The sequence below is a fragment of the Electrona antarctica genome (genome assembly GCF_951216825.1).
Source record: "Electrona antarctica genome assembly, contig: scaffold_86, whole genome shotgun sequence".
In the NCBI taxonomy this organism is placed as follows: Eukaryota; Metazoa; Chordata; class Actinopteri; order Myctophiformes; family Myctophidae; genus Electrona; species Electrona antarctica.
In genome coordinates, this window is record NW_027637549.1 from 328,998 (window position 1) to 339,332 (window position 10,335).

Here is a 10,335-nt window from a genome sequence, read left to right on the forward strand (position 1 = left end):
TCATGATTTGTCCGCAGCGTAAACGTCTTTAAATAAATACTTTTTGAAAAGTCTATTATGAAAATGAACGGGGGATTATTTTCCGGGTCCCTGGAGGGGGCGGGGCTGCAACGCTCTATACAACGTTATTATGTAACATTGTGAGGTTATTATTATAATGCAGTGTTTTTGGCAGCAAATCTTTATTTTAGTTTTTTGTCCTAGTCTCTTGAATAGTTTTAATTTTGTTTTAGTCACATTTTAGTCACCTGGAATGTCTTAGTGTTTAGTCTAGTTTTAGTCACCTGGAATGTCTTAGTGTTTAGTCTAGTTTTAGTCACCTGAATATCACAGGATTTCAGTCGAGTAAATCTACAGTTGATTTAGTCGACTAAAATGTATTTTGGCGGACCTTGATGTCGTCGTAATGACTGATTTTGCACTTGCTGAAAATAGACGATCTACAAGCTTGTATCGGCTATTTTCAGCATGCAACCAAGTGTAAAATCATGACTTATACTGGATCTCTTGTCCACTAGTCCCTTCCTAACCTAGTCCCTTCCTAACCTTTTAGTCTAGTTTTTATTTGTTGATGAAATTGTCTTAGTTTTAGGCATCATAGCTTAGTTTTCATTTAGTTTCCGTTGAGCTTTCGTCAGTGGGAAAAGGTAGTCGACGAACATTTCTTGTCTTAGTTTTAGTCAACGAAATCAACACTGTTATGACGTTGATATTGTTCCACCACTAGGTGGCGTTCCTCCCAGTTATAACGGATGTTTATATCGTTATTATATGTTATTGTAACATTGTAATGTTATTATGACGGTGACATTGTTCCACCACTAGGTGGCGTTCCTCCGCCACGAGCTGGCCGAGGCCACCAGGGAGAAGAACGAGCTGGAGGCGGCGGCCGTCGCTTACTCTGAGCATGCTCAGGAGGTACATCTCTATATACTCTATATCTATATACTCTATTACTCTATATCTATATACTCTATTACTCTGAGCACGCTCAGGAGGTACATCTCTATATACTCTATCTATATACTCTATTACTCTATAGCTATATACTCTATTACTCTGAGCATGCTCAGGAGGTACTACTCGATATACTCGATATCTATATACTCTATTACTCTATAGCTATATACTCTATTACTCTGAGCATGCTCAGGAGGTACATCTCTATATACTCTATATATATACTCTATTACTCTATATCTATATACTCTATTACTCTGAGCATGCTCAGGAGGTACATCTCTATATACTCTATATATATATACTCTATTACTCTATAGCTATATACTCTATTACTCTGAGCATGCTCAGGAGGTACATCTCTATATACTCTATATCTATATACTCTATTACTCTATAGCTATATACTCTATTACTCTGAGCATGCTCAGGAGGTACATCTCTATAGCTATATACTCTATTACTCTATATCTATATACTCTATTACTCTGAGCACGCTCAGGAGGTACATCTCTATATACTCTATATCTATATACACTCTATTAAACACAATATATGCCAATGTCGGGATCTATAGAGGTTAAACCTGCCTGTGCCAATACGAGAAATATTCTCGTCTTTTAATGAATCATAATGAATTGCGCTTTTCCAAGTGCTAAAAGCACTTTACAAACAATGGTTCATTCATTCATACATTGTTGATTTCTATGTAATAATCCAGAATTAATACTATTATACTGAGCTTCTCTTCTTCCCAACTAAGTCCTGTCCTATGCGGGAGCTAACTATCTCCTTAGACAGCTAAGTCCTGTCCTATGCGGGAGCTAACTATCTCCTTAGACAGCTAAGTCCTGTCCTATGCGGGAGCTAACTATCTCCATAGACAGCTAAGTCCTGTAATATGCGGGAGCTAACTATCTCCTTAGACAGCTAAGTCCTGTAATATGCGGGAGCTAACTATCTCCATAGACAGCTAAGTCCTGTAATATGTGGGAGCTAACTATCTCCTTAGACAGCTAAGCCCTGCCCTGCGGGAGCTATAACTATCTCCGTAGACAGCTAAGTCCTGTCCTATGTGGGAGCTATAACTATCTCCGTAGACAACGCCCTGGTAACGTCTGTCCCGACAGCCGGGAACCTTGGTGTTGTCCTGGACAGTCAGCTCTCGTTCAAAACACACATCACAGCTGTCACTCGATCCTGTAGGTTCACACTCTATAACATACGACAAATTAGACCGTTCCTCACCCAGGAGTCAGCCAATCAGATCCTTCCTCACCCAGGAGTCAGCCCAGCTCCTAATCCAGACAACAGTCTTGTCAAAACTTGACTATTGTAACTCCCTCCTCACTGTCCTATCGGCATGTGGACTTAAGCCTCTCCAACTGATCCAAAATGCCGCAGCTCGTCTTCAACCAGCCAAAGTTCTCACACGTCTCCCCCCTTCTCCGCTCCCTCCATTGGCTCCCGGTCGCTGCCCCTCCCCCTTCTCCGCTCCCTCCATTGGCTCCCAGTCACTGCCCGCACAGAGTACAAAAGTCTGATGCTGGCATTCAAAGCAACGGCCCCCATATCTTGCAAGTCTGATAGAACTCTACAAACCCTCCCACGCACTCAGATCAGCCAACGCAGGGAAGCAGGAAGTACCTTCACTAAAAAAGCCGGGACAACACTGTCCAACGATGTCCCAAACTTCCCATTGCAGTCAGAACTACAGACTCACTCCCAATCTAAACTATTGAATGAACTTCCCATTGCAGTCAGAACTACAGACTCACTCCCAATCTAAACTATGGAATGAACTTCCCATTGCAGTCAGAACTACAGACTCACTCCCAATCTAAACTATGGAATGAACTTCCCATTGCAGTCAGAACTACAGACTCACTCCCAATCTAAACTATGGAATGAACTTCCCATTTCAGTCAGAACTACAGACTCACTCCCAATCTAAACTATGGAATGAACTTCCCATTGCAGTCAGAACTACAGACTCACTCCCAATCTAAACTATGGAATGAACTTCCCATTGCAGTCAGAACTACAGACTCACTCCCAATCTAAACTATGGAATGAACTTCCCACTGCAGTCAGAACTACAGACTCACTCCCAATCTAAACTATGGAATGAACTTCCCATTGCAGTCAGAACTACAGACTCACTCCCAATCTAAACTATGGAATGAACTTCCCATTGCAGTCAGAACTACAGACTCACTCCCAATCTAAACTATGGAATGAACTTCCCATTGCAGTCAGAACTACAGACTCACTCCCAATCTAAACTATGGAATGAACTTCCCATTGCAGTCAGAACTACAGACTCACTCCCAATCTAAACTATGGAATGAACTTCCCATTGCAGTCAGAACTACAGACTCACTCCCAATCTAAACTATGGAATGAACTTCCCATTGCAGTCAGAACTACAGACTCACTCCCAATCTAAACTATGGAATGAACTTCCCATTGCAGTCAGAACTACAGACTCACTCCCAATCTAAACTATGGAATGAACTTCCCATTGCAGTCAGAACTACAGACTCACTCCCAATCTAAACTATGGAATGAACTTCCCATTGCAGTCAGAACTACAGACTCACTCCCAATCTAAACTATGGAATGAACTTCCCATTGCAGTCAGAACTACAGACTCACTCCCAATCTAAACTATGGAATGAACTTCCCATTGCAGTCAGAACTACAGACTCACTCCCAATCTAAACTATGGAATGAACTTCCCATTGCAGTCAGAACTACAGACTCACTCCCAATCTAAACTATGGAATGAACTTCCCATTGCAGTCAGAACTACAGACTCACTCCCAATCTAAACTATGGAATGAACTTCCCATTGCAGTCAGAACTGCAGACTCACTCCCAATCTAAACTATGGAATGAACTTCCCATTGCAGTCAGAACTACAGACTCACTCCCAATCTAAACTATGGAATGAACTTCCCATTTACAGTCAGAACTACAGACTCACTCCCAATCTAAACTATGGAATGAACTTCCCGTTGCAGTCAGAACTACAGACTCACTCCCAAACTAAACTATGGAATGAACTTCCCATTACAGTCAGAACTACAGACTCACTCCCAATCTAAACTTTGGAATGAACTTCCCATTGCAGTCAGAACTGCAGACTCACTCCCAATCTAAACTATGGAATGAACTTCCCATTGCAGTCAGAACTACAGACTCACTCCCAATCTAAACTATGGAATGAACTTCCCATTACAGTCAGAACTACAGACTCACTCCCAATCTAAACTATGGAATGAACTTCCCATTGCAGTCAGAACTACAGACTCACTTCCAATCTAAACTTTGGAATGAACTTCCCATTGCAGTCAGAACTGCAGACTCACTCCCAATCTAAACTATGGAATGAACTTCCCATTACAGTCAGAACTACAGACTCACTCCCAATCTAAACTATGGAATGAACTTCCCATTGCAGTCAGAACTACAGACTCACTCCCAATCTAAACTATGGAATGAACTTCCCGTTTCAGTCAGAACTACAGACTCACTCCCAATGTTTCCGCCGTAGTCTGAAAACCCACCTCTTCAGACTCTATCTTAACCCGTAGCACTTGCCCTAGGCCCGACATTTTTATCCAGACTTATAGCATTTTTATGTAGACATAGCACTGTAAAGTATACATGCAAGGTTCCATTATATAGATATTCCACTGTTACGTTCTTATCTTACGCATGTTTCATGATAACTACTTTATATGTATGTGATGTATTGTTCTTGCTTAATGTAAGTGGCTCTGGATTAAGAGCGTCTGATAAATGCCTAAATTGTCATTGTATTATATTTACCGTATGTTAGCTTCTTTTAGCTTCCCATCGCTAGGCAATGCTTGCTTCCATATGGTGTGACGTCATTGAAATCCCCAAACTTGTCATTGCGTACAGGCGTCAATTTGACCCTTTTCACAGCCTATGGGCGTCAGTTGACCCTTGTTTTTGTACCATTCAGGTTGTGGACCAGCTGAACGAAGAGATCAATGTGCTGAAGGATCAGAAGAGCGATCTGGACACTCTGGTTCAGAAACAGAAACTCAAAATATCAGGTAACAATATGCTGTGTAACACTGTGGAAACACAATACAACCGGTAACAATATGCTGTGTAACACTATCTCTAGGTCGTCCTCAGACGAGCCCTCCATCGTCGCTTCTAGTCCTCCCGGTTCTCCATACATCTCGCCAGTTCTTCTAGTCCTCCCGGTTCTCCATACATCTGGCCAGTTCGTTGGTGCTTTGCGCTCCTGCATCGTTCTTGAGTACATACTACACATAAATGTTAGTGTGGGACGTCCTTGTGACCGGTGCCCGTGTGTTGGTTCCCACAGCACCAGTCCTTGTGACCGGTGCCCGTGTGTTGGTTCCCACAGCACCAGTCCTTGTGACCGGTGCCCGTGTGTTGGTTCCCACAGCACCAGTCCTTGTGACCGGTGCCCGTGTGTTGGTTCCCACAGCACCAGGACCAGGACGTCCTTGTGACTGGTGCCCGTGTGTTGGTTCCCACAGCACCAGTCCTTGTGACCGGTGCCCGTGTGTTGGTTCCCACAGCACCAGGACCAGGACGTCCTTGTGACCGGTGCCCGTGTGTTGGTTCCCACAGCACCAGGACCAGGACGTCCTTGTGACCGGTGCCCGTGTGTTGGTTCCCACAGCACCAGGACCAGTCCCAGGACCAGGACGTCCTTGTGACCGTTGCCCGTGTGTGGGTTCCCAGAACACCAGTTTACTGGCTGGCAGTTCTTGATGCCTTTGGCAGTGTCCCGCTAGTCTCATTCTCACCCTTGGTAATCCCTCATACAGAGTCTTGTTAGTAACATGTACACTCTTGCTGATGTTAAGTACTGCACGCAGCATTCTGGTGTAGCACCCGTCAAGGGACTTCTGCAGAGTTGGCTTCAGGGTCCAGCATTCACTGCCGTTTAGGAGAACAGACTCCACCGTTGCGTAGAAGAAGCTGAGTTTGATTTGACGGGGAAGATTGGAGTTCCATACACTGGTCATGCCATTCAGGGCCCTCCATGCAAGTGCCTTCCTCACCTTAAGATCTTACTCTGTTGAGTTGACCCATGAGCCCAGCTACTTGAAGTCCTTGACTTCCTTCAGCACAGTGCCTCCTGTTGTTGGATGTTCCGGTGAGATGTTATAGGTGATAACCTCAGTTTTCTTGGCATTTAGCCTAAGGCCAACATTGGCACACTCCAACTCCACTCTGTTCAAGAGTTCCTCAGCTTGTTCCACGTTGTCGGAGAGCAGGTTGATGTCATCCGCGTAGTCCAGGTCTGTCAGGACTACTTTGGGATGTCATTCCGACCTCCTTGGTGTTAGAGTGAAGCCAAGATCCTGCTCTCGTCCACTGATGGCTTTCCTGAATGCGTAGTCCAGGACTATGATGAAGAGGACGGGGGCTAGGGTGTCCCCCTGGCTGCATTACCCCAGCCCGAATATCAAACTCCTCGCTGTCACCACCATGGCCCTTGTTCCTGCATACATGGTCTCTATTGCCCGGAGCAAGTTGGGAGGGACACTGTAGGACTTAAGGTTCTTCACCATCGTACCTCTGTGGATCGAGTCAAATGCCTTTTTGAAGTCGATTAAGCAGAGTACAGCAGTCAAGTTATCCTTCTTCACCTCCTCAATCATTCTCTTTTAGTGCCAAGATCTGTGCTACAGTAGTTCTCCCCTCTCTGAAGCCATTTTGGTTCTCCCTCAGGAGAGGGTCGATGGCATGCCGTATCCTGTTTAGTATAATTCGGTTGTAAACCTTCACAGTGATACAAGTTAGGCTGATGCCTCGGTAGTTTACTGGCTTTGAGAGGTCCCCAGTTTTAGGTAGTTGTCTGGCTTTGAGAGGTACCCAGCTTTAGGTATTTGTCTGGCTTTGAGAGGTCCCCAGCTTTAGGTAGTTGTCTGGCTTTTAGAGGTCCCCAACTTTAGGTATTTGTCTGGCTTTGAGAGGTACCCAGCTTTAGGTATTTGTCTGGATTTGAGAGGTCCCCAGCTTTAGGTATTTGTCTGGCTTTGAGAGGTACCCAGCTTTAGGTATTTGTCTGGCTTTTAGAGGTCCCCAGCTTTTGGTATTTTTCTGGCTTTGAGAGGTCCCCAGCTTTAGGTATTTGTCTGACTTTGAGAGGTCCCCAGCTTTAGGTATTTGTCTGGCTTTGAGAGGTCCCCAGCTTTAGGTATTTGTCTGGCTTTGAGAGGTACCCAGCTTTAGGTATTTGTCTGGCTTTGAGAGGTCCCCAGCTTTAGGTATTTGTCTGGCTTTGAGAGCTACCCAGCTTTAGGCACTGAAATGATGTTAGACAAAGACCATAATTTCAGGCTGTTTGTTGTTAATTTGTTCATAACACTGTGAAAACACAATATAACAGGAAACCATGCAAGGCACCAACCTGCACATCAGGAGCAATTCTGGGTTTAGAGTCTCAAGGACACTTGGACACTGACTCTGGGGGAGCCCACAGGGATGTTTTCAGACATGGAGGACAGTGTGTATTTAATGATAATGTTTTCAGACATGGAGGTCAATGTGCAGCATGTATTTTGATGATGTGGTTGTTTTCAGACATGGAGGCCAGTGTGCAGCATGTATTTTGATGATGTGGTTGTTTTCAGACATGGAGGCCAGTGTGCAGCATGTATTTTGATGATGTGGTTGTTTTCAGACATGGAGGCCAGTGTGCAGCATGTATTTTGATGATGTGGTTGTTTTCAGACATGGAGGCCAGTGTGCAGCATGTATTTTGATGATGTGGTTGTTTTCAGACATGGAGGCCAGTGTGCAGCATGTATTTTGATGATGTGGTTGTTTTCAGACATGGAGGCCAGTGTGCAGCATGTATTTTGATGATGTGGTTGTTTTCAGACATGGAGGCCAGTGTGCAGCATGTATTTTGATGATGTGGTTGTTTTCAGACATGGAGGCCAGTGTGCAGCATGTATTTTGATGATGTGGTTGTTTTCAGACATGGAGGCCAGTGTGCAGCACAGCCAACGCGTGGAGAAGGATCTGGAGGAGTCTCAGAGCCGCTACCACTGTCTGCTCAGAGAACATCTGGAGCTGCAGGAGGACATGAACCTCCAGATCAAGGTGATACTCCAGGAGACCTGGGGGGTTGAACCTGGGACCTGGTCAGTGGGAGGGATTAGGAGGGGGTTGGACCTGGGACATGGTCAGTGGGAGGGGGTTGGACCTGGGACCTGGTCAGTGGGAGGGGGTTGGACCTGGGACATGGTCAGTGGGAGGGACTAGGAGGGGGTTGAACCTGGGACCTGGTCAGTGGGAGGGGGTTGGACCTGGGACATGGTCAGTGGGAGGGGGTTGGACCTGGGACATGGTCAGTGGGAGGGGGTTGAACCTGGGACCTGGTCAGTGGGAGGGGGTTGGACCTGGGACCTGGTCAGTGGGAGGGACTAGGAGGGGGCTGGACCTGGGACCTGGTCAGTGGGAGGGGGTTGGACCTGGGACATGGTCAGTGGGAGGGGGTTGAACCTGGGACCTGGTCAGTGGGAGGGGGTTGGACCTGGGACCTGGTCAGTGGGAGGGGGTTGGACCTGGGACCTGGTCAGTGGGAGGGGATTGGACCTGGGACATGGTCAGTGGGAGGGACTAGGAGGGGGCTGGACCTGGGAACTGGTCAGTGGTCTGTAGGAGGGGGTTGGACCTGGTCAGTGGGGGGGATTAGGAGGGGGATGGACATGGGACCTGGTCAGTGGGAGGGATTAGGAGGGGGTTGGACCTGGGACCTGGTCAGTGGTCTGTAGGAGGGGGTTGGACCTGGTCAGTGGGGGGGATTAGGAGGGGGTTGGACCTGGGACCTTAATGATATGCTAATGAGCAGGACGCAGAGAGACGTGATTCGTTCCTCAGCGACAGCAGCATGCCAAACAGTGTTTAATATGTTAATGATATGCTAATGATATGCTAATGAGCAGGACACAGAGAGACGTGATTCGTTCCTCAGCGACAGCGCTCAGAGCTCCGGCTACGCTGAAGGAGAAGACTCCTCCCCTTACTCCACACACAAACAGGTGACTCCTCCCCTTCCTCCACACACACAAACAGGTGACTCCTCCCCTTCCTCCACACTCAAACAGGTGACTCCTCCCCTTCCTCCACACTCAAACAGGTGACTCCTCCCCCTTCCTCCAGACACCATCAGGTGGCTCTTCCTCCACACACAAACAGGTGACTCCTCCCCCTTCCTCCACACACCAGCAGGTGGCTCCTCCCCCTTCATCCACACACAAACATGTGGCTCCTCCCCCTTCCTCTACACACCATCAGGTGACTCCTCCCACTTCCTCTACACACCATCAGGGGGCTCCTCCCCCTTCATCTACACACCATCAGGTGGCTCCTCCCCCTTCCTCCACACACAAACAGGTGACTCCTCCCCCTTCCTCCACACACCATCAGGTGGCTCCTCCCCCTTCATCCACACACAGACAGGTGGCTCCTCCCCCTTCCTCTACACACCATCAGGTGACTCCTCCCACTTCCTATACACACCATCAGGGGGCTCCTCCCCTTTCTATACACACCATCAGGTGGCTCCTCCCCCTTCCTCCACACACAAACAGGTGGCTGCTCTCCCTTCCTCTACACACCATCAGGTGGCTCCTCCCCCTTCCTCCACACACCATTAGGTGGCTCCTCCCCCTTCCTCCACACACAGACAGGTGGCTCCTCCCCCTTCCTCTACACACCGTGTGGCTCCTCCCCCTTCCTCTGCACACCATCAGGTGGCTCCTCCCCCTTCCTCTACACACCATCAGGTGAACAACTTCACTGGTTGTGTTGCGGTGAAATATGTGACCGTCTTACATGGAGGTCTGTTAGATCTAATAGAATACATACCGCTACATGGAGGTCTGTTAGATCTGAATACATACCGCTACATGGAGGTCTGTTAAATCTAATAGAATACATACCGCTACATGGAGGTCTGTTAGATCTGAATACATACCGCTACATGGAGGTCTGTTAGATCTGAATACATACCACTACATGGAGGTCTGTTAGATCTAATAGAATACATACCGCTACATGGAGGTCTGTTAGATCTGTGGTGAATACATACCGCTGTCTCTCTCTCTCTCTCTCTCCTCTCTCTCTCTCTCTCTCTCTCTCTCTCTCTCTCTCTCTCTCTCTCTCTCTCTCTCTCTCTCTCTCTCTCTCTCTCTCTCTCTGCCCCCTCATGCAGAGTGTGATCAAGTGATGTTGATGATCATGAAGTTGTGTCGTTAAGTTGTTACTGTTGTTATTGTCTCTAGGACAGAGATATGTGAGGTTAAGTTAAGGTGTTATTTCAGGAAGGAGACGTGTCCA

The 10,335-nt window shown here is 47.0% G+C and overlaps 1 protein-coding gene across 1 annotated transcript in view; it reads left to right on the plus strand.

Annotated features, from left to right (window-relative positions):
- Positions 1-10,335, plus strand: part of LOC306918843 (unconventional myosin-Va-like) — a 111,555-nt gene that overhangs the window by 72,798 nt on the left and 28,422 nt on the right. Inside the window, exons 23-26 of the mRNA XM_079531697.1 lie at positions 826-918; positions 4,958-5,051; positions 7,970-8,094; positions 8,940-9,035. Of these exons, the coding sequence (XP_079387823.1) occupies positions 826-918; positions 4,958-5,051; positions 7,970-8,094; positions 8,940-9,035 (408 nt within the window). The remainder of the gene's footprint in view (positions 1-825; positions 919-4,957; positions 5,052-7,969; positions 8,095-8,939; positions 9,036-10,335) is intronic.